The 20,876-nt window shown below is 46.2% G+C and overlaps 11 protein-coding genes across 11 annotated transcripts; 4 read left to right on the top strand and 7 right to left on the bottom strand.

The window, feature by feature from the left end:
* Positions 1–50: 50 nt before the first annotated feature.
* Positions 51–1,274, top strand: EDB82DRAFT_246066 (glycosyl transferase family protein). Its single transcript, XM_065607300.1, has 2 exons — positions 51–176; positions 231–1,274. Exons 1-2 carry the CDS (start codon positions 140–142, stop codon positions 1,136–1,138), a joined length of 945 nt encoding a protein of 314 aa, XP_065464012.1. The 5' UTR covers positions 51–139; the 3' UTR covers positions 1,139–1,274.
* A 14-nt stretch (positions 1,275–1,288) lies between these two features.
* EDB82DRAFT_506985 (pyridoxal phosphate-dependent transferase) lies at positions 1,289–3,235 on the bottom strand. Its single transcript, XM_065608773.1, has 6 exons — positions 2,866–3,235; positions 2,772–2,813; positions 2,466–2,722; positions 2,274–2,419; positions 2,018–2,226; positions 1,289–1,967 (listed from the first exon to the last, which is right to left on the bottom strand). The coding sequence occupies exons 1-6, from the start codon at positions 3,010–3,012 to the stop codon at positions 1,422–1,424; spliced, it is 1,347 nt and encodes a 448-aa protein (XP_065464011.1). The 5' UTR covers positions 3,013–3,235; the 3' UTR covers positions 1,289–1,421.
* Positions 3,236–3,308: 73 nt separating this feature from the next.
* Positions 3,309–3,995, bottom strand: EDB82DRAFT_527140 (uncharacterized protein; the record flags this gene model as incomplete). The annotated part of the gene is made up of 1 exon (XM_025727701.2): positions 3,309–3,995. The coding sequence occupies one exon, from the start codon at positions 3,993–3,995 to the stop codon at positions 3,309–3,311; it is 687 nt and encodes a 228-aa protein (XP_025582141.2).
* A 671-nt stretch (positions 3,996–4,666) lies between these two features.
* On the bottom strand, positions 4,667–6,071 carry EDB82DRAFT_246019 (uncharacterized protein). The gene has a single exon (XM_025727699.2). It carries the CDS (start codon positions 6,026–6,028, stop codon positions 4,895–4,897), a length of 1,134 nt encoding a protein of 377 aa, XP_025582140.2. The 5' UTR covers positions 6,029–6,071; the 3' UTR covers positions 4,667–4,894.
* Positions 6,072–6,609: 538 nt separating this feature from the next.
* On the top strand, positions 6,610–7,700 carry EDB82DRAFT_558653 (uncharacterized protein; the record flags this gene model as incomplete). Its single annotated transcript, XM_025727698.2, has 3 exons — positions 6,610–6,645; positions 6,701–7,117; positions 7,182–7,700. 3 exons carry the CDS (start codon positions 6,610–6,612, stop codon positions 7,644–7,646), a joined length of 918 nt encoding a protein of 305 aa, XP_025582139.2. The 3' UTR covers positions 7,647–7,700.
* Positions 7,701–7,730: 30 nt separating this feature from the next.
* On the bottom strand, positions 7,731–8,956 carry EDB82DRAFT_506979 (uncharacterized protein). The gene is made up of 2 exons (XM_025727697.2): positions 8,187–8,956; positions 7,731–8,125 (listed from the first exon to the last, which is right to left on the bottom strand). The coding sequence occupies exons 1-2, from the start codon at positions 8,522–8,524 to the stop codon at positions 7,894–7,896; spliced, it is 570 nt and encodes a 189-aa protein (XP_025582138.1). The 5' UTR covers positions 8,525–8,956; the 3' UTR covers positions 7,731–7,893.
* Positions 8,957–11,304: 2,348 nt separating this feature from the next.
* On the top strand, positions 11,305–12,782 carry EDB82DRAFT_527136 (uncharacterized protein; the record flags this gene model as incomplete). Its single annotated transcript, XM_025727696.2, has 6 exons — positions 11,305–11,448; positions 11,516–11,552; positions 11,630–11,871; positions 11,922–12,145; positions 12,197–12,327; positions 12,382–12,782. 6 exons carry the CDS (start codon positions 11,305–11,307, stop codon positions 12,780–12,782), a joined length of 1,179 nt encoding a protein of 392 aa, XP_025582137.1.
* A 2,406-nt stretch (positions 12,783–15,188) lies between these two features.
* EDB82DRAFT_538806 (uncharacterized protein) lies at positions 15,189–16,036 on the bottom strand. The gene is made up of 2 exons (XM_025727695.2): positions 15,630–16,036; positions 15,189–15,576 (listed from the first exon to the last, which is right to left on the bottom strand). The coding sequence occupies exons 1-2, from the start codon at positions 15,689–15,691 to the stop codon at positions 15,426–15,428; spliced, it is 213 nt and encodes a 70-aa protein (XP_025582136.2). The 5' UTR covers positions 15,692–16,036; the 3' UTR covers positions 15,189–15,425.
* A 710-nt stretch (positions 16,037–16,746) lies between these two features.
* Positions 16,747–17,584, top strand: EDB82DRAFT_506975 (acyl-CoA N-acyltransferase). The gene is made up of 2 exons (XM_025727694.2): positions 16,747–17,072; positions 17,121–17,584. Exons 1-2 carry the CDS (start codon positions 16,802–16,804, stop codon positions 17,309–17,311), a joined length of 462 nt encoding a protein of 153 aa, XP_025582135.1. The 5' UTR covers positions 16,747–16,801; the 3' UTR covers positions 17,312–17,584.
* EDB82DRAFT_477769 (uncharacterized protein) lies at positions 17,358–18,323 on the bottom strand (the record flags this gene model as incomplete). The annotated part of the gene is made up of 2 exons (XM_025727693.2): positions 17,358–18,188; positions 18,258–18,323. 2 exons carry the CDS (start codon positions 18,321–18,323, stop codon positions 17,358–17,360), a joined length of 897 nt encoding a protein of 298 aa, XP_025582134.2.
* A 620-nt stretch (positions 18,324–18,943) lies between these two features.
* On the bottom strand, positions 18,944–20,623 carry EDB82DRAFT_464463 (alcohol acetyltransferase-domain-containing protein; the record flags this gene model as incomplete). Its single annotated transcript, XM_025727692.2, has 2 exons — positions 18,944–20,526; positions 20,580–20,623. The coding sequence occupies 2 exons, from the start codon at positions 20,621–20,623 to the stop codon at positions 19,077–19,079; spliced, it is 1,494 nt and encodes a 497-aa protein (XP_025582133.2). The 3' UTR covers positions 18,944–19,076.
* Positions 20,624–20,876: the final 253 nt, after the last annotated feature.

The raw sequence follows: 20,876 nt of genomic DNA, 5'->3' as shown, positions 1-20,876 counted from the left end.
GGTAAACCTTCATGCATCTGCCGTCCCCAGCCACTTACGGCATGCTCGGAAGATCAGCCTCGACTCTCAGCTTACTTTCGTTTGACTACATAGATATCAAACTTACAACTTCAATAATTTTCTGTATAGCTCAAACAAAATGGTTTCCAAAACAGAACCCCCACAGCAAACCAAAGGTCTGTACTTCCATTTCGGGGATATAGACTGTCACCACTGACTATTATCAGCAGTATGGGCGACTCTGGTGACAGACACCAACTACCTAAAAGGTGTCTTGACTCTCAACCACCGTCTCCGTTGTGTCAAATCAAAGTATCCATTGCTAGTCCTCTACACCAATACGCTATCTGAGGCTGGTCTCGAAATTATCAAGAAACGCAACATTAGAACACTAGAAGTGCAACGCATATCGCCAACTACCTCGCAAGACTACCTTGAAGATGTGCGATTCTCAGAGTGCTGGACCAAACTGGTCGCATTTTCGCTTACCGACTTCTCGCGAATTGTCCTTTTGGATTCTGATATGCTGGTACTTCGCAACATGGATGAGCTGATGGATGTTGAGCTGGATGCTCCCTCCGACGAAACTAGTGCTCTGATTCAGGGCAACAGGCTCTTTGCTGCTTCCCATGCGTGCACTTGTAATCCCCTTAGGAAAGCGCATTATCCACCAAACTGGATACCAGCAAACTGTTCGTTCACAGCACAGCACGACAAGCCCGAGGTCGCTCAGAGCCATGGAGCAAGTCTATCTACTGGTTTGGGCAAACTGAACAGTGGACTTCTCGTCATCAATCCGTCTCAAATTCTCTTCACGCAGATTCGAGCCAAGATGGATGACCCGAGCTGCTCAGAGTACAAGTTCCCTGATCAAGATCTTCTCGCAGACGTGTTCAAGGGCCGCTGGGTGGCATTGCCATACATATATAACGCTCTAAAGACCATGCGCGAGCCTAGTGTGCATGGGACAATATGGCGTGATGATCGAGTGAAGAATATTCACTACATTCTGAGTCCTAAGCCGTGGGATGAGTTGGAGGCTGATGGTTCGTGGGCTGGTGGGCAGGAAATCCATAAGTGGTGGCATGATGCTTACAAGTCAATGCTTGCAGAGGAGAGGGCCTTGGGTTTAGCGTAACTTGAAGTTGACTGTAACCATAGGAACTCATTTTATGGTAGAAGGTTTTTTTTGTGTAAACCATATCACTTTCCTTCTAGTGTGGCTAAAAGAAAATCCCCCCGAGACAATGAATTATCCACGCCAGGTTACTCATCGGCGTGGGCGTTCCCCCATTACAACCCTTGTTAGGCTCGACACCAAGTTTGTATTTGTATCTACGCAACTACGATCAATCTTCAGCGTGAGGCTTCACAAACTATCTCTTAATAGGTCTGTCGTTGTGGAAATACCATCCATAAAGTTAAACCAGATTAATCTCCGAATCACGGCCGAATTCTTTGACAGCCCTAACCATCCGTTCAAGTCCCTCGAGCAGATACGTTCTTTCATGGGCAAAGACAATTCGGTACCAACCAGACACATCAGTCCCAAAGTCGCCGCCAGACGCAACAAAGATCCTTTCCTTCAGCAACGCCTGCGTCATCTTCGCCTCCATAGTCCTTAGAGTAGCTCCTGCATCTGCTTGCTTCATTGCGAAGCTGTCTATCAATGTTCTATTGGGTTCAAACAAATCAGCCCATACAAAGAGACCCGAGTTGGACCCCTCTTTATAAGGGATATTGTGGCTGAACAAGAACTCGGTTACTATCTTGTAGTTCTGTGCCAACCGCAGCCGATTTGTCTTGACGAAGCTTTCGAGAAACATATCGTCTGAGAGGATGCTCGTAGCGGCAAGGTCCGATAGTGAGGAAGGACCCGAAAACCCGGAATTTGCTACGCAGGAGCGCATAAGATCTTCATTGCGAGTGATCAGACAACCGATTCTTATGCCGTTCGCACCAAAATCCTGGAGCTGTGTCAGATTTCTAGGTCGTCTCTTTGAGCCCTGCTACAAACCTTACTCATTCCCCACAGAGAATGGACAAGATTCACATCGATCAATCCATTGGTGTCTATTGAAAGCACCGACGTGAACCCAGGTGCATTTGGAACGCTGTCGTTTTTCCAAACTGACAAAGCATAGATTTCGTCGCAGAGGAGATGAAGACTGTGCTTTTGGCAGAGTCTCATGTATGCTTGCAGGACCTCGGAAGTATAACAACGACCTGTCATGAATTAGGTCATGTTCTATTGTGGAGTGGGTTGTCTTGACCTAAGGGGTTATGTGGGTTGCATAAGAGCAAAACCTTGACGCGAGTTCCTTGTTCTTGCGCGTCGATGAGAGCCTTCTCATAGCATTCCACGGCCTCAAGGCTGAACGGATCTACATCTCCGAAAGACACGCCAACAATTTTCGCCCTGTTTTTCATGAGAAATGGAAATTGTAGAGGGCTTGGTGACTTACTCAGCCCGATAGCCAAAATCGATTGGGAAGTTTCCGTAGTGAGGCCTACCAAGCAAAACACCATCACCTTTATCGCAGAGTGAGAAGCCGCTGAGTTCAATCGCCTGACCTACACCTGAAGTAACAATAAGCTGGTCTTTAGTCACGGCTTCGTGTGGGTTGAAGTTCCGATTGATGAATCGCGCAAGGACATCACGTAGGCGATGGGAGCCAGAGAAGCCATCTCCGCAAGTAAGTGAGTGGCTGTTGATAGTGAACTTGAGGGGAATCAGCATCCATTTGGCATTGACGATCCGGGATTGCTACATTATCTTTCATGTGTTGCATCAACTCTTGGTGCATGAGAGTCTGTTGGCTATTAGCGGGTACACTGTACTGAATCTGTCACGTTGGTAGCTACATTTTCGGCTATACCGAGACTGACGTAACCACTGCGGTTCGTCTCGGGATGCCATAAGTCACAGAGGATATTCAGCAGCGATTGTCTGTAGGCTGGTGAAGCGAATACTTCGCCTCTGGTAGAAAGGTTTGCGTGCGACGGTGTCATTATCACTTAGCAATGATCTTGTTGCGGTGTCTCTTTATGGTCCCATTTTTTGTGAAGGATTGCGGGTGCTTTTTGTATATCACCGAGTTTATCAAAGGAGCGGAAGGATTGACATGATTGCGTAAACCCTTACTGCCAAGCTCGTTGTCACCTAAAGGGCGCAGCAATGACATCAGTGTGTGTATTGGCTGGCAAAACTGGCTGTCCAATGTATTGTTTTCATTACAGTAGCCTGGTCTTTGATTAATTTTTGATAGATGGACAATGCATGTTCGACGCATTCAATGAAACTATAACTAGTCGTCTTCCCCTTCAGCCCATTCGATATACCTCTCTGAGAATTCATAGCGAAGCTCGAACCCAACCTTACTCAACATCTTTTGTATGACAGATCCCAAAGACCGTTCTTCGTTTGCCTCCCACTTCTCCAGCCCCCATTCTGCATCAGATTCGCCGGGGCGGCGAACCCTGCACAGACCGAAATCTATCATGAAGACCTCATAAGTACCATTGTTGGGAACAACCATAAAGTTGTCGGGCAGGACGTCGTCGTTGAGAACATTGTGATCGCTGATGATATGAGCTATCTCAATAGCTCTGTCGACGATGTTTTGCCAGGACGATCTGGGTGCCTTGTCGATCATGTCTGACAGTGTGAAGCCTGGTAAATACTCCAATAGGAACCCGGTTGGTTGGAAGAACGATTGGTCACGCTTGCTCAAAGTCGTCTTGTGGAGAGAGTTGTCGAGGTTGAAAACCGCAACAAGTCGAAGGATACATAGTCCTTGACAATATTTCAGGTGCCAGTATGTTAAAAGTTCAGTGTTGTAGGACTTTTGTGTTTCAGTAGTAAGGTAAGCCTCATTTTCAGCTGCATTCCAGGTGTGCTCGGTGTTTTCTACAAAGTCTGGCACAAGGTGTAGATTTCGTAGAAACTTTCCCACTGCTCCGGATTGGAAGCCTTCAAACAACGCATCGTCCATTTTCTTCGCGGAGTTGCTGCGCACCTCTGCGATCGAACAACTTCAGGAAAAATTGAGTGCCCTCGGGCTCTTCCGGAAAGGGCGAAATCGATTCCACTACCATTCCACAGGATAAGGTCCATGGGCACTGTTGGCGCTTTACCTTGACGTCGATGGTAGTCGGCTTTCAAGGTGAGGATCTTTCCGATAGGGTATAAGCAATCCGCCACATTCTATGTCGCCGGTTCTAAATCCACCATCCTGATCAAGCGTAAGCGTTGTTGCTTGGAACTTGATTGTTGTGTGTGTTTAGAAAGTTGTGGTTGGGAGGAAACGAGAAAGATGAACCTCATTTAAGACACTAATCTTTGAGCTCGTGCCTTCCTATGATTCACAAAGGGCATTGGCATTTGTCTTACGTCACACCGAGCCTGCGTTTTAGAGTTCATTTATTCACATACATATTTTTAAAAGCCAGTTGTTAAAGATAACGTTTTATGTTGTATATTCACTGATCAATTTTGACACTATTGGCTGGTGTGTGCCCTGACCACCCAAACCTTGATCAGTCACTTCATCTTTGGCAACTACCAATCAATGCCTCCAGTAGGTAGACTTTAATACGAAGTACGCTTCGCTAGAAAATATCGTGACAGATGTAAGGGTGAGCAATGGCTGCAAGTGAGAGAGAGACGCGGTGTAGTGATTATACCGGTACTACAGTGGGCAGGTATGATATTTCGAGTCATGATCGGTCACATGACTACTTGATCAGTTGAACCTGTGTAGCATTTCCACCGCTATATCTACTAGAGTTGTACATGTGCACTGTGGCTTTTCTGATCCTCATTCACCCTCATCGTCATCGGATAGGTATCTTTCTCTGCAAAACTTTGGCCCAGATTTTGAGGTCTCCCCCTTCATCTTTCAAATGCTTGCACCAAAAGATCCTCGAACTTCGAACCATGAATAACGACTAGTTGCGAAGCTGTGAACTGGCTCAACGTTACCAATGACGGGCCCGTAGTCCTCGACGCGCCACCTACCCACTCTTTTTCGGTTTCAGCATCCCAAAGGTGCGTCCGAACATCAAACGGCAGGGCCTCAACACAAAGCGAATGCATCGCATAGCCTCTCTTTAACGAGCTATAGACCGCAAGGAGTATGTTGCAAACCATGATAGTTCGACGAACACTTTCGGAGAATAGCCATGCTTGCCAAGGACTCAAGGTGCTGGGCAATTGGACGGGCGCATGTTGCCAAAGCTGGTGTGTGAGCGCCCACATGTCTTCGTTATCGCTCTCTGTTTGATCTTCAGATGTATCTTTGCAGACTAAAAGACGGATGATTTGTGCAAGACTTATTGCTTGAGCGTAGGCTAGTGTATCTCCAAACGAGGAAGTGCGTGTTGCGGAGCGAAGTAACCGACGAATTGTGGATCGTAGAGCATCGAGTCGATGACTTGCGAGATACTCGCCTCCGACCTGGTAACTATAGCATAGGTCCCGAACCTGCTGGAGTTGATGCGGAAGACGTAGTGGATAGATACCAGAATGGATGAAAGCTGTTTTATTGTTTTCTGCAAACTCAGCTGGGAAGCCTCGCAGGATGGCTGATAAATGATGGAGTGTAGCTGGTTGGAAAACGCGTACTACTTCAAGATGTAAATGATTGAAGATCCGAAGGCCAGTACTCGTGGGTTTGCTGACAATACTAGACTCGTGAAAATGTAATGCTGTGAGTGGAGGTCGAGATCCTCGATAATACCCATCGCGGAGAACTTGTCGAATGCGCATTTGTAAGCCAGTGTCCAGCTCCCCACTATGAACCAGGAACGATAAGTTTTGGCCATTTGAGAGATCACTCAATCTTTTCGACTGTTTGATGGACTTGATCATGCTTGTTTGGCATATATCAGCGGCTGCAGGGGCTGGTTGGTTGATGTAGCAGCATTTGATATTTTTGGTGGAGCATCTTCCGCAACATGGGGTGGCGAGATTGCAGCGGCGCCTGGCTTTGACGCAAGCTTGACAGGATCTCTGTAGGAGTGTCATCTTTTGCCTAAAGATCACTAATATTTCAGGTTGGAAGAATGGGTGTAGTTTGATGAAGAGACAATCTACGATCAAGATGTTGTAATCTCGCCGAACACTTTATCTTATCAGTTAGCTACAGGCGCTGAAACCCAAAGAGGATAAGCGTACCACTAAGCTACAGGGGCCTGAAGAGCATTTGAATTAAATATCAGTGCTCTCTTAGACCACACATACACAAAAGGTGGTCTAGTATTTCCGTCAACCATCAAGTCAGCATCGGTTATATGCGATGATCCAGAAGAGGACTAGTCTCCACCATGGATCAATCTGAAAGAGGTTTAGACTCCACCACCTTGTAGATGCAACGAGTTTGATGCTTGATGCTGCCGCGCTGTGATGACGATGCAACAACTGAGATGCTGATAAATTCAAGAAAACTTGTCAAGCAAGGAGAGAGATATAATAGTTGTAGAGGTAATCAGGACTATAAGTAGCCAGTTCTATCTCACTCTCTGTCAGATTTTGCCATCGCACCAAAACAACACCACTTACCCTATTCGACACATACAAACAGACACTTCCTGCTTTCTTACTTCAACATGGCCACCCAAATCAAGAATGTCATGATCCTTGGGGTATGTATCCTCTTGCTGTAACCAACGATAGATAATTAACTCAAATAACTGCCAGGGTCGAGGAAACCTTGGACCATACCTAGTTGCCTCCCTGATCAAAGCCGGCTTCAACGTGTCCGTTCTCAGCCGTGCAACTTCAGTCACCACAGACGAAACATTCCATAGTGCCACCATTGTCAAGTCTGATTACACCATGGAATCACTTATCCAAGTCTTCACTGGTCAAGATGCCGTCATCTCTACTCTTTCCACAGCCAATATCAACGAACAAAAAACGGTCATCGATGCAGTAGCTACTGCAAAGGTGAAGCGCTTCATGCCCAGTGAATTCGGAAGTGACACTTCCATTGAAGGAATCGAAAATATGGCACCGTTTCTGAAAGGAAAACAAGACGTCATGGACTATGTCAAGGCTAAGGAAGTGGAAAGGTTGACCTGGACAGCGCTTTTCACTGGACCTTGGATCGACTGGGTAAGACTGCTGATTTATTTCTCCGTTGAGGCTTCGGTATGCTGACTATGTATCCAATACATAGATGCTGATCGAGGGCAAAGGACTGCTTTGCTTAGACATAAAGTCCAAGACCGGTGAGCTAGTAGACGGAGGGAAACCAAAATTTACCACGACCACTGTATCTCAAGTCGGCGAAGCCACCGCAGCAGCACTGATACATTCCGACAAGACCAAAAATCAGTACGTGCATGTTTCGTCGTACAATATTTGCCAGGAACAAGTCATTGAAGCTCTCGAAAGAATCTCCAGCACTAAGTTTACGCTTGAAGAGTTGAGTAATGTGGACTTGTATGCGCGAGCAACCAAGCACGTTGAACAGGGTAACTGGATCACTGGTTACTACGAGCTAGCTTCTTTGACTGTTTATAGCGATGCTGAAGTCACCTACTTTCCCGACAAGGCGGAATATTGGAAGAAGGTTTTTGGGCGTGGCGAAGTAGAAAGCTTTGATGCAATGATAGCTCGGGTACTGGATGTTGTGCGTTAGAGGAGATCAAAGTATCTATCATTCGGTTGGATTTTCCTAAGCTTTAAATGATGGACACTAAGATTATGCTTAACATCGCCCTGGCTGAGGTTCGATCCATTTGATGAAAGGCAATGCAATGTGTATTTATGTGTTTATTTATTTTCTTCCTAAGCGTATTTTGTGATATATTGCTTGGGACAAGTACTAGTGATCTTGTCGCCAGCCAACCCTTTTTCCATTGGTCATAAATCATGTTATAATAAATCTAGTGCCAGAGAGCATCGTTGGGCTTGATACCCTTCTCCTTGCAGTAGTCGTAGTACATCTTGGCGAAGCTAAAGATATCGAGGGTGAACTTCAAACTATCATCGTCGTTAAGGAACTCGATGGTGCCGGAAATAGTGAAGACAATATCAGTGTTGTCCTCGACAGACAGGGTGTGGATGACGCCAGGGTTCTCGCAAACCCAATCGCCAGGACGGGCAACCCAGTCGTATCTATTGATGTAGCATTAGCAACCTTGTACCTTGCCAGGGATAGGCATAGACGAAAACTTACTCTTTGTATCCCCATTCACCAGACATGGTGATGGCTGTAACCGTACCTCGGTGTCGGTGCCTGCCCAGGCTGGCAGCAACCTTTGATCGCAGACCGACGACAAAGGTACCTGTTCTGTTCTCCATGCGAAGGGGCTTCAGCTCAATGGGTCCGATCCAAGGGAACCAGAGAGTATCGGTCTTTTCGTTGATGTAGACATCGGGGGCGCTGTACTTGTCGGTGAAGGCAAGCTCCTGGAGCTCGGCGGTGTTGAGGGCGGTACCAGGGCGCTCAGGGAGGGTGGTCTCCTTGGCGGCGACGGGCTCGGGGACGAGATCCTCAGTAGTAGAAGGAGCCATTATGAAAGATTTTGTGTGTATTGTTTGTGCAAGAGTGGTGTTGCTTGTGTATGAGGATAAAGTTGGAAGAAGGCGTAAAAACAGATTGCCAAGCTAGATTGTCTCGTCCCGTGGCTTGGTAGCTTAGATATTAAAAGACCCTGGGGGCAAAGAAGAGCGGAGCCGAGGAGGGGGAATTACAATTCATGATGGAACGATTGGTTAGTTTCAGCATGGAGTGAGGCGCGATCGCCGCTATGATAATTATTGTAGCCTCGGGCATACCGCCATTTCGAGGGTTAGGTCGGTTATTCGGTTCTAGATACCCCGGCACTTGGGACATGGCTGACAGAATGTCACTCCACAAAATACCGCCTGATAGCCCACAGGCCTCTTCTGACAGGCCCAACCGTTGTACCGTTTGCTGAAGATGTGCGATACCTAAGTTCTGACTGAGATGTGATCGACAGTGCTAATGGTTCGAGAACGTGGTCACTAAAGGAAATGTCTCAGATAATAGAGATCCTGTGTTGGTTGTCACAATGGCATAAATAATTTGTCACAACATGCACAGACTTATGTGCTCTCCCTGCCCTTATTATGTATGCATCCCTACAAACAGTCACAGTGAAGGAAGCGTCGAAGTATTAATCTAATTCGCGGAATACTCCACCACAACAAGAATTACACTAAGGTAGAGGCTAACCTCGAAAACGGGGAAGCAGACATGACATCTTCCGGATCCACCGCTTATGCTAATATAAGGGGGGACCCCAGATTCAATGCGACGTTGAAGGACTGAACACGTTGGGAATGTATCAATGCGCCAAGATTCTGACAACCGTTTTACCGGAAAACATCATTCTCGACCGATCATTTCTTGGTTGCATAGTGATTGGATGGCCAAGCCGGCTGTTGGTAGTTAGTCATTGCTTGCTGTATAGAGCAGACTACATGACTTGGCTTTCAGATTCCAGATTTACATGTTGGTAGGTGTACGATTTCATACACCGTTTATCTACGGAAGAAGGAAGCGGACCCACGAATTATTAGAAACTGTTAGAGTCCATTAGCGTGTTCCAAGGTCCTTTTTACGCCTTGTTTTACCTGCCATGAACTAGACTAGGCTTTCTCCTCCACTTGACCTGTTCAGCTGCCGTAACGCCCACTGGGAAGTTCCGTCCACATCACCATCACCCGTACCTAGGGCTGATCCACGGAGAATTAGAATTTATGGCGCGAAGAACGGGATCATCCAGCTAGTAGAGCTGTTTGTTAGTTAGTTGGGCCGCAACGGCAAACTTGGCTCCGGTGGCTATTCGGTTAGACAGAGCCCTCGTCCCCCGACGGGACCCAGTGATACAAGGAGGGAATAATCTACAGGGGCTCGTTTATCCAGTATCATGTCGCCACTGGGATTGCGTTTGATGCTTTGCTTCTCGCCTGTGCGCTTGCTCGGAAATACCATAGGTTCGGAATGAGTGTGTGCCTGGTTCCAAGGGTAAAGTAGGAGAACCGGGTAAAGAGTGTTGACGGTGAAAAAAAGCAAATAATTATTTGTTCAATATCTAGTGCAGTGTTCAATTGGAAGGAAAGCTTCTAGCGTACGGCGGCAGCCTCATTAAAGACAACGTAACTTTGCGTGCTCTGTCAACCGCTCTGGCATAGCGCACTGTTGGGCTAGTTTAGTGCTTGCGAGCTGTTGATAGCGCGCGCTGATGAACGAATTAGTCTACCACTGTGACACATGGGTTGCGTAGAGTGCTAGGCCAAAGTAAAAGTACAACCAAGTATTGCTTTTTCCTCTCCCACATTCCGAGCATCAGCTCAGTTTGACATGAGGAAGAAGGGAAGTGGACTTCTCTAAACCTGCAGAATGGCAAAGTTTATGAGAATCCTGGCACGATATCACAAATCATAATTCATGCATATTATCAGATACTTATTTCCAAGATCCGAGATCTTTAAGAGATTCTAGGATTCAGTCCTTTCTTATTATCAACATGGAACAGCGCGATTAGATTACCCTGTGAGGGAAAACTGCTCCAAAGAGCGCCACAAAATTGAGTTTTAAGCCGTGACATTTCTGCGACCATTTCCACTCTGCAATTCAAGTGACCCCTCCCAAAGCGACCAAAGGACGCGCTGCCAGACTGGACGAACGGAAACTAGGACTCAAGTGAGTACTAGCTTGCTTGTTCCATCCAGGGGACTCCCGGCGTCTTGTGGAGCAGCTGGGGACATTGGTCAAGTAAGTTCGGCAGCTCTACCGCACGACGCCAAGCAGCCCTGTCTCATCTCTTTTAGAATCGCTGTTGAATTTCACTGTTACGAGATTCAGTCCTACCTGCTTCACATTCGGCTAAGCCCGACTAATTAATGGTCTTGGTCTGTCTTGCTTCTAGTTCCTCCGGTTCCACACGGAACCTAGCCCAAGTTACAACGCTTGGAGGGATTCGGACTCGTTTCAAAGGATCAGTTTAACCATGAGGGTTATTAACTATTTCACAAAGAGCAAGGAAAAGTGTTTATCATCGCTGCCCTGTATTGCACTGTACTGTACTGTAGACAAGGAATGGGTTCCCCTTGCGAAATTACACATATCTAGTATTCCCGTTCCACCCTCTCGGGTTGGGATCCCAGCTTTTTATTTCTTTTCTTTTCTCGCTCTCCAATCGATTGCTGCTGCTCACCCCCTCCAGTTCCCGAGCGAGTGAGCGGCATATGTAAGTGGCTTACTTGGCACCTGCGACTCGGGTCTTGTTTCTGTTGTTTCTGTTCTATTACGCTTGTCTATCAAAATGGAGTCCCGACAAACCGACCTCTGGGTCGTGACCTTTGTCACATTCTCAGCAGCCGTCATCATTACGGCTATGAGGCTTCTTAGTCGTCGCCTTAAGCATATCCCACTCTCGTGGGATGACTACTTTGCGCTTTGTGGATTTGTAAGTTTGCGATTGATTGAACATCTTTGCTATTCCCGTCTTACTATCCTTGCTAACTCTATTCCAGGCTGTTTCGATTGCTTGGGTCATCATCGTGCCTTACTGTAGGTATCCGTTCTTTTTTATATCAGCGACCAACAATTAGACGCGACTCGACCAACATGCTGACTCAACTTACAAGGGCTTAACCGCGGTCTTGGACTACACATGGATGATATCGTCAAAATGCACAACTCGACATTGATGGAGGAATTATACGAAGCAAAACTACTTCTCTTTATCGCCGAACTTTTCTACGCCTTTGGTCTCTTCTTCGCCAAGATCTCTATTCTCAGTCTTTACTGGCGCATGTTCCGTGTTACAAACATTCGACTGCCGATTCAGATTCTCTTTGGATGCTCTCTTGTCTGGATCACCTTCCGAGTGGGTACCTCATCGTCGCACATCAGGTTATACATCTAACAATCCGGTAGATCTTTATGGGAATCTGGCATTGTGTTCCGGTGGAAAAGTTCTGGGATGACAGTGTTGATGGGTACTGCGCGATCGAGGACAAGAAGTTCTTTTTCGGAACTACTCTAGTGCACGCTATGATTGATATCGCTATCCTGATTCTTCCCATGTGGCAGATTGGACGCCTTCAGCTCCCCATGATACAAAAGGCTGGCATTATGGTCATGTTTACCTTTGGCTTCTTGTGAGTTGCTTTCCTAAATAAGGTAACTAATTTATATACTAACGAGTCTAGCATTTGTGCTGCAGCCATCCGACTGATCGTTGCTGCCCGCGTTTTCGACGACAAATCATACGACGTTACATGGAACATTTGTGATATTGTTATTTGGGCAACAGTAGAAGTCAACCTCATCAACGTTTCTGGTACGCAAACCTTTAGTATCTGTTTCAGTCTTGGGTATTCTAACATGGCCTTAGCATCACTCCCTACGATCCGACCAGCTTGTACATTCATCTTCATGTGCCAGAACCCGCGAACCCGAACAGGCGCCAGCTCAGGCAGTTACCCAAACACATACGGTCGAAGTCAGACCAAGCAATCCATCCGTCTCGACACGATCAACAAGACAAAACCAAATGATGAGTCTAGTTCAACACACCAACTGGCCGAGTCTGACGACGGCAATGGCAACGGTGGTAGAGGTGGCTCTACCGACGACTTTGAAGCTCACGCTATGGATCGTTTTGCACCAGGTGGAAACCAATACTCTTCTACTATCACGGGACATCGCACCAACTCTGGAGGCGGAGACTACGGATCTAGCTTTGGCGGTATCTTGGTCAAGAACGAGACGACGGTGCACGTTACAAAACAGTGATCAAATAGGAGAGCAACATGGAAACAGGTGCATAAAAGAAAGAAAGCGGAGTAAAGCGATGAACTATTTTGTAAAACTAGAATTAGAACAATTTAATGTGTAGACAGATCCTGTCTCAGAAGCTTCAGTATCATCCACAAGTTGGTTTTTACATTCCTTCTCCATAGATAATGGTTCGTTAAAGCAACATGATTCTTAAGGGCCCAGAATGAATCCACGCTCGATGGGTCTATACTACTCTGTTTTGAGTCAGTATCGTACGGTCTTTACTCGTACTGTCTGACGATCCAGGGGATGAAGATCAGTCAGTGGGGTAATGTAGCACGGCAGTTGGGGACTCGCCAAGGCGTGCTTCTGCCGCTGCAGAAAAGTAGCGTGGCAGTTGATGCAGAATGTGCCGCATCATTTAGTGGCCCAGTCTAGCTCTAGCTTGATCGTCACAGTAGCATCCGCACCCATGGAATGTTTCGGCTTGTTGCTCGTGAACGGCAGGTCGACAGAATGGGACATCAGTTTAGGAAGCCAAGAAACGCAATTAATTAATGCCTAATCCTAGTGGTTAAGTTGCTGTTCCAGACGATCCGGCGCAATGCCTCGCTATCCAAATTGCGCCAGTGAATGTGCCGACATTAGGCTATCTCAATTTAGGTTTGCGTACCCCAGTATCCGTAGTTGGTCTGAAATTGTGGTGTGCTTTCTTATCAATCACAACCATTGGACTCCATACGTAGACCCTCCCCTTCCTATTGGAGGCAATTACGAGCATCCCAAACGCTGTCTATATCTGAGACACATCGATCAAGACGAACCAACAAGTGACAAGTCAAAATTTCACAACCAACGGTTTGGGCCGGACGCCACCCAATTGCACTGTCATTAATTTTTTGTCAGTGCTTGGTATTTTATCAGATCGGCGCAGTCGCCGATCCAGAAAAACTTCATTTTCTGAAAAGTGAAGCTGTCGCCAGCGCAAGACAAGGGATATTCGCCCTTGCATAGATGCGACATTGTATAATCATGATCAGCCGCTCTTTGACATCTGTTTCCTTATCTATCCAATTTGACATGGTCACAGCGTCTACGCCTATGAGTCGCCAGATGCGGTTCCGATGTCGATCATAGGAAACACGGCACAGGTACGGGCCAGGCGCACATGCAGGGCCTGGGCTTTCAGCTGTTCTCCATACATAGCACCCGGACAAACAATCTACAGCACAGATCTTCCTAGAAGCGTTCCGTGCATCCCGGTTCGTCTTCATGATATCTTTGAAGAATATCCGAGCGTAAGCTCCAACCCATCAAGCTGATTCAGCCACGTACAGTATCCCTTGTCTCCCGGTGTGATCCCTTGCAGAGATGGACAGTCGAGATTCAAACAAACTGAGGGGAACTCAGAGATGTGGATTACCGGTCAGCCAGATGAGAACACAGACTCCACACAAACACGAACCGAGGAGTCGATAACTATCATCGCATACATAAGCTACCCACGTTAGAATCACTTTGGTTGATGACCAAATCGAATGTGTACTTCTGGCGACTTATGCGACTAACCAGACCATACAAGCGCGGTACTAGCACCCGTTTTCACAATCCAAGGACTTCATGATATTCAAGATCCTTCACGTTGCAATGTGATGCATCCGGCGACTGCTCATACCATTTTGATACAAATTTCAATCTTGCCATCGACTCGAAGGACCTTCTCGAGGTCTGTTTGAGATTTATGATACCGCTGTAGAAGCGGGACGTATCATATTATCAAGTTACACGACACCCACATGATGTAAGTTGACTTGTGTTCTGTGGTCAAACTCAAGCCAGATGTATCAAGACTGGTTTTGTGCTCTCTCAACTTTGGTCATCATGCCATTTGTAAAACTTTTCATAAAGCCATAAGCTATTTGTATATGTGACTGATTAAGCAATGGCCATATTATTGCTTGTCTGTAATTTTAGTATGGATAGTAGTTAGTGCGCATGGCCCGTTCGTATAAAGGCTTCATGGTTACGCGAGATGTTTTTTTATATTCTTTTCGTTTAGACAAAATAAAAGGGCTCACGTTGGATAAAACTATAACTATTCCGACTCAGATCTACCATTGTTCTGCACTAAGCACATTCTCCTTTGTAAAATGTGTTTGAGTGGTGTCATGTTCCAAAGTCGAGAGTGGGTGCCACTTCTCACGCAGATTATTTCATGAATAGACGCTTCTGTTTCCCTATGATTACATGTCTCTCTAACATTCTGGACGTTTTTTTTTCAGATTGTACTAAGAAGCATAGATGCTTTCAGTCCTGTTTCTAGTCTGTCAAGTTGCACCCTACTGATCCAGGACTATATGCGGATATGGCGGCTTAGTCAACAGTGCATGACACAATAAAACCTTGTTTATAAACAGACCAGGACTCATAATCATAGAAAAACAAAAATATACACATGTCGGATCGTTCACGGCCCCCGTCCCTTGATCGCGTCACAAGTAGCTAGTGAGAACGGATGTCGGAACTTATGATTATCACTGAATCTTCCATATATATTTCATTATGGCAACATTCCTTAGCTAGTCCTAGAGAAACTCTTTCATAATTTTCGATTATCATAGACCTCGTGTCACCATCTAGTAATATTCACACACACATCTAGCATGTGCACTTGGCAAGGCAGAGCAGAGGGATGTTGGGGTCTTGGGCGCAAGTTCCGAAAAGGGCGCAGGTGCCACCGACACATTCGGACTTGCAAGGCTCGAGAGTCTTGGGGTCGGAGTAGTAAAGACCGCCGTTGTTGCAAGCACTGTATCGTGTTAGTGTTAAGCAACTCCCAAGTCCTTGGTTAGATAAACTTACGCCTTAGGAGCCGCAAGGGCGACAGTGGCGATAGCCAAGATGCTGACAATAGAGAACTGCATTTTGATAATTGAACAAGTTTTTGGAATTGTTTCGAGAGTATTTCCCAGAATTCGGGTCGTCGGGTCTTTTTATACAGCCTCCGAAGGAATATCTGACATGCCAATTCCAAGGATTGGATCCTTCTACATCTTCACATTCCTATTCCTGACACTTTGGCGGCTATACGGTCTTGAAAGATCCATCATTCGTATGACGACCTCAAGGATTCAGGATGACAAGTTATGCTAGAATCTTGACCTGCCGGTTTTAGACTAGGGTCGCCTGAGGAAGGATTCTGGTGCATCGAACCCTTGCCGGGCTGTTCCCTTATTTCCGTGCTCTTGAGTTTAAGCATTGTGTTTGGCTGATGCGCTCCGATAGGATCCTCAAGTTCTTATGGGGCAGCCCGGGGGTATTCTCCTTTCGGAGGAGTATCCGGGGGCCGTCTGCCGCTATACGAGATACACTTCCAGTGTTGATTTTTGCGCGAAGCCGAATATATCTGCACATTGTACTATGTATTGGTAATTATCCGAATTGCACGACTATGTTAGAATGATTTCGTGCCATTTTTGTTAACATATGTGGGTGCGAGACGGATATAAAGAACATCAAGCAAATTACTCGATAGACCGGAACCCAGTTGTACACTAATAACGACGAATTGTTTCACAATTCTACTTCGGTTCAGTGACTGAGTGACTGCCTGTATTTCCAGATAAGAACTTTCGTTCATCTTGCAATAAGAACATTTGTCAGTTATTCGTGACGATGGATTGAAAAAGGAAGCACTCGAATAACATATGTTCCTCGATCTGCATCAGTAACGTTATGCTATAAAACAATCTTCACAAGTAGCTCGATCAAATCTGTAAAACCCAATTGCGAACTATGTAACAACTGACTATTGAAATTCGATTGACTTTCGCTTCTCGTCTCGGCGACACTTCCGGTCGACTCCCCACATGCGGACCAACCCTATAGTTTCGGAACCGGTTGAATTATCGGAGCCGACAGCCGAGGCTTTGATGACATTACCATCTCCTCAAGCTGACTCACAAGGAATTCTATTTCAACATCGCATCTCTCAACACGACTACTCTTGTTTTCTTGTTCATATCCAGTAAAAAATGGCTTCAACGACATATCAGATCGAAAAACCTCTTCGCAGTGACTATGACGAATGGTCAAGGCTGTTTCGCGCCTACATCGACTTCTACCACTCCAAGATTGAAGACGATCAATACGCGAGAACATTTGACCGCATCATTGAACAAAAGAATGGATTGCAAGCACTAGTTGTCAGGAAAGTGTGCGGAGAGGAGAAATCCCTTGTTGGAATCGCGCACTTCTTCCCTGAGCAGACACCATGGAGTGAGAAGCAGATTCTCTTGCTGAATGGTATTTTCCACAACTGCCATTCTATCGAAATTCTCTGACAATATATAGATCTATTTGTTGACCCTTCTGTACGTGGCGAGGGACTTGGTAGGAAGTTGACTGAAGCGGTCGCGGATGTTGGGAGAGAGATGGGATGTACGAGGGTTCAGTGGGTTACCAAGCATGATAATGCCACTGCACGAAAGCTTTATGATACTTTAGCTGAGAGCCAATTTGTTCAGTATAGAATGGCTCTGTAGTACCTTCTATATCTGTCTCATGAAAGCCTATCAAGACAGGATGGGATCACTTTGACTCAGCCATGACAAGCGGTAGTACTGCGCGCATAATCTGCCCTCGTGTCTTGTACTTCTTTCCCACCTCTGCATTACTCCAAAAACTAGATTCAGTGATTGATCCGCGTAGAATATAATGAGGTAGATTTGGTAAATCGTCCGGATTGACAGCTGCTTGTCTGACAACATTGCCCTTCTTATCCATAAAGACCAGAAGTAATTGCTTGTCATTGAAAGCCTCTTCGTCAGCGACGATCAACCAGAATCCAATCTTAGCTGTTGCACAAATGGCATCTTCGTAGTCACCCTCTTCTGGGTTTCGGGAGTCGCGAACGCATGACGCCAATTCCTTCGCCTCTCGTACGTCTTGATCGTTAAACTCTCGCTGTAGTTCTGGCGTGGCTAATTCTGGGAGGACTGTATATACAGCCTGCCATTCTTGAGAGCCCATATCGAAGAGAGAAGGGTCATCGAAGACGCGCCACCAGCGTTCATTAAATGGCCCAAACAGATCGCCAGATGGATCCATATCGTCGAATGTGTCGGACGCATCCTTAATCCAGCGACTGAACTTATTGTCACTGTCACCGCCATAGTAAGTGCGTAAGACGATAATTACGTCAAACAGAGACTTTCCAGGATTGTATTTCTCAGCTATGCGACGAAGCTTCTGCGAACGCCAGGGTACTAGTACTGTTTGGATCAGCTCTTGTCTGTCCACTGCCAGTGCTTCTCCTGAGATTGAAGTGAAGTCTGAGATATCGTTTTCTTGGATAAAGGCTTTTACAAGCGCCTCTCTTTGTTCTTCGACTGATAGACTCAAGGAAGAGTCCCATTTGCTCTACGAAATACAGGAATCTGTCAGCAAAGGATTCACTTTTGCAAATACCTAGTTCATGAGACTACTTACAAGTAGGTAACACTCGACGGGCAATGAGCCCCATGGAGGAGGAGCTATTTCTTTGAACTGACTCATTGTTTATTTGTCTGCAGATTTCGAGAGAAAGAAGAACAGATGAGATAAAAATGAGAGCATGTAAGACTTTAAGTTGCTGGCTCATTGGCTACTAATCTACTAGTCAGTAGATACAATGGGTCACTCAATTTAGCGGTCTGTTGCCTAGATCTTTAATTTCAACTAGCAAGAAGACATCTATTACAGGGTATTTCCTTATTTTGCAAAATGATGAAAAAACCAAGTAATAGGTTATTATCCTGAGAATGCAGGTAGCAGATTCTATAATGAAGGAGTAAATAGACTACAATTAGCTACTAGTCAAATTTTGCATTACCGGATACTTAGAATAAAGTATTAGCATGATGCTCTAACTAATTGAGCTATAGAAGCCGATCAACTTTAGTTATTATGACAGCGACATAAACCAATCTACAAGCCTGACTCCAAACAGATAGCACAACCATCTGGGATACGCTGGGTCAGATCAACTGTTTTCGAGGGATTCGACAAGTATCCGTTACAAACTGATAGTCTATTACAGGGCATAACCATTACTCCTGCATCGCAAGGCTAATCTGTCAATTCAGGTGCCGTATCCCGAAGGACCCAGTAACTCTACGATAAAGGAAAGAGTTAGGCGTGAACAGTAAATTCTAATCTATTTCTATACTAGTGTATACTTTTATATCTAAGAACTCTTTCTATCCTTCTCTATGACACACTGTAAAAGAAAATATCGTCTCATGTCGGCAGCTTCGTCTACCCAGGGTATCAAGCACCCAGATGCATCAACCAGGTTCTCACATCGTCCGCCAGCCTCTCCCCAACACTGTTCAGCTCCTCCAAGTCCTGCCACGAAATCTCAACCGTCAAGTCCCCATCCTTAACCGAAACCACATTGATCATCATTGCAGGCCCAGCTACGTCAGCACAAACACTAAACCTCGCCTTCTGAACCGCCCAACCATCTTCCGAACCGTTACTAGGTTTGTTATCAACCACACCGAGATTGGTCACATCCCATGATAGTTCGCGTGGCTTCTTTACGGTAGTCTTATGATAGTCTTGCCAATCTGTCACGAGTTTCATCAAGCCGACGATAGTATTAGTCAGACCTTGGCTGACACGCTCATTGACATCGTCCCGGATCATCCCAGCTGCGCGCCAGATGTGCGGCTCGAGGGCAGGGATTGGTTGAGCAGGCCAGTTGTGAACGCGCGCCTCAGCACGAATATCGCTGACGATTTCGCGACCGAAACAGTGGTATACAGAAGACACGCAGTTCTGCACACTGGTCGCTGGATCGAGATGAGCGTACTTCGCCCTACGGTCTTCTTTCGTCACGAAGCGACGCTGATCCATTGACGTGGCGACGTTGAAGGCGTCGGCTTTGCCTTCCGAGAGGTGGACTGATAGACATGCCAGTACAATGCCATGGAGAAGACCGGTGAGGGTTGTTTCGTTCTGCCGACAAAGACCGAGCAGAGCCTTTAGTGTTATGGCGTCAATGTCGATGTGTTTGTTGCGTGTGATGTAAGGTGCTCGTTGGATAGGTGCCCATCGTGCCTTTGCAGTCGAGGAAGCAAGAGAAGAAGGACCAAAGCTGTGCCAGATCTCAGAAACAGCAAAACCCATGGTTACCTTGTGCTTAACCAGCTTCTCCTGCGGTTGAGGAAAGTGGTCTCTTGAAATAGCTGCAGCCATGACCCTTGACCCTTGGATGAGAGGTGAAGCTGGGGATGGTTGGGAAAGGTTGTTGAGCAGTGTGCGAAGAAAGATCTTTGCACCCATGCCGTCGATGTTGGAGTGATTCCACACAAACATGACATCCACGAAGTGTTCTGCTTGTGTGCGCATTAAGAGCAATCTCCATCCCGGTTTGGTCTCAAGATGCTCAAACTTGGCATCAAGCTGATACTGTAAATTCGCCTCAAACTCCTGTTCGTAACCTGTTGCGTCGGGTTTCACAACCCAGGTTATATGATCAGATAAGTCGACCGTATCAAGAGCAACCCAGACAGGCTTTTTTGAACCTTCGCCCACGAGACCAACTTGAAGGAGCGGAAATTGAGCGACTGTCTGTGCCACGGCTTGGTCAAATCTTGTAACGAGCCGTTCGTGATTCCGGAAGTTCGCTAATGCCTGCGGTAGTCTGAATCGGAACGTGGTGATGGTGCTGCAGTAGTGATCGAGGTGGTGCATTCCAGACTGGTACAACTCACTAAACTTGATGTTAGCCGCGACGGAAAGCACCGAATTGCATTCGATACTTACATGTACCCTAGACGGCGGAGATAGGATTTTGGCTTTGGAGACATGGCTGTTGTTGCTTTCGATGCTGAACAAGTTAGTGTGCGTGAATGAAAACTAATCGACAAATCCGTGGTGTCTATAATATTTTATATCATTCTTTGCAATACTTCAATTCCCATGTTCTCAAAGATATCATGTTGTTTCACCTTTTGCTTAGTTTTCTCCTCAATTTGCCCCCAAGTTCCGCGGACACATTCTCGGATTCGGTCGGCCACCCGAGCGAACTTTACTTGACCCATGTTCCCAGACTAGATACTA

This window comes from Fusarium venenatum (assembly GCF_020744135.1).
Source record: "Fusarium venenatum strain MPI-CAGE-CH-0201 chromosome Unknown EDB82scaffold_3, whole genome shotgun sequence".
In the NCBI taxonomy this organism is placed as follows: domain Eukaryota; kingdom Fungi; phylum Ascomycota; class Sordariomycetes; order Hypocreales; family Nectriaceae; genus Fusarium; species Fusarium venenatum.
This window is presented reverse-complemented; position numbering and strand designations above follow the sequence as displayed.

Excerpts from the sequence above, each read along its gene's own strand:
- EDB82DRAFT_506985 (XM_065608773.1), bottom strand. The coding sequence starts at position 3,012 with ATGACACCGTCGCACGCAAACCTTTCTACCAGAGGCGAAGTATTCGCT. Across the intron at positions 2,723-2,771 it reads TGCAACACATGAAAGATAAT|TTCACTATCAACAGCCACTC; the intron begins GTAGCAATCCCG and ends ATTCCCCTCAAG. Across the intron at positions 1,968-2,017 it reads CTCTGTGGGGAATGAGTAAG|GATTTTGGTGCGAACGGCAT; the intron begins GTTTGTAGCAGG and ends ACACAGCTCCAG.
- EDB82DRAFT_246066 (XM_065607300.1), top strand. The coding sequence starts at position 140 with ATGGTTTCCAAAACAGAACCCCCACAGCAAACCAAAG. Across the intron at positions 177-230 it reads ACCCCCACAGCAAACCAAAG|TATGGGCGACTCTGGTGACA; the intron begins GTCTGTACTTCC and ends TATTATCAGCAG.
- EDB82DRAFT_506979 (XM_025727697.2), bottom strand. The coding sequence starts at position 8,524 with ATGGCTCCTTCTACTACTGAGGATCTCGTCCCCGAGCCCGTCGCCGCC. Across the intron at positions 8,126-8,186 it reads GGTGAATGGGGATACAAAGA|ATACGACTGGGTTGCCCGTC; the intron begins GTAAGTTTTCGT and ends CTACATCAATAG.
- EDB82DRAFT_246019 (XM_025727699.2), bottom strand. The coding sequence starts at position 6,028 with ATGACACTCCTACAGAGATCCTGTCAAGCTTGCGTCAAAGCCAGGCGC.
- EDB82DRAFT_538806 (XM_025727695.2), bottom strand. The coding sequence starts at position 15,691 with ATGCAGTTCTCTATTGTCAGCATCTTGGCTATCGCCACTGTCGCCCTT. Across the intron at positions 15,577-15,629 it reads GCCCTTGCGGCTCCTAAGGC|TGCTTGCAACAACGGCGGTC; the intron begins GTAAGTTTATCT and ends AACACGATACAG.
- EDB82DRAFT_506975 (XM_025727694.2), top strand. The coding sequence starts at position 16,802 with ATGGCTTCAACGACATATCAGATCGAAAAACCTCTTCGCAGTGACTAT. Across the intron at positions 17,073-17,120 it reads GCAGATTCTCTTGCTGAATG|ATCTATTTGTTGACCCTTCT; the intron begins GTATTTTCCACA and ends GACAATATATAG.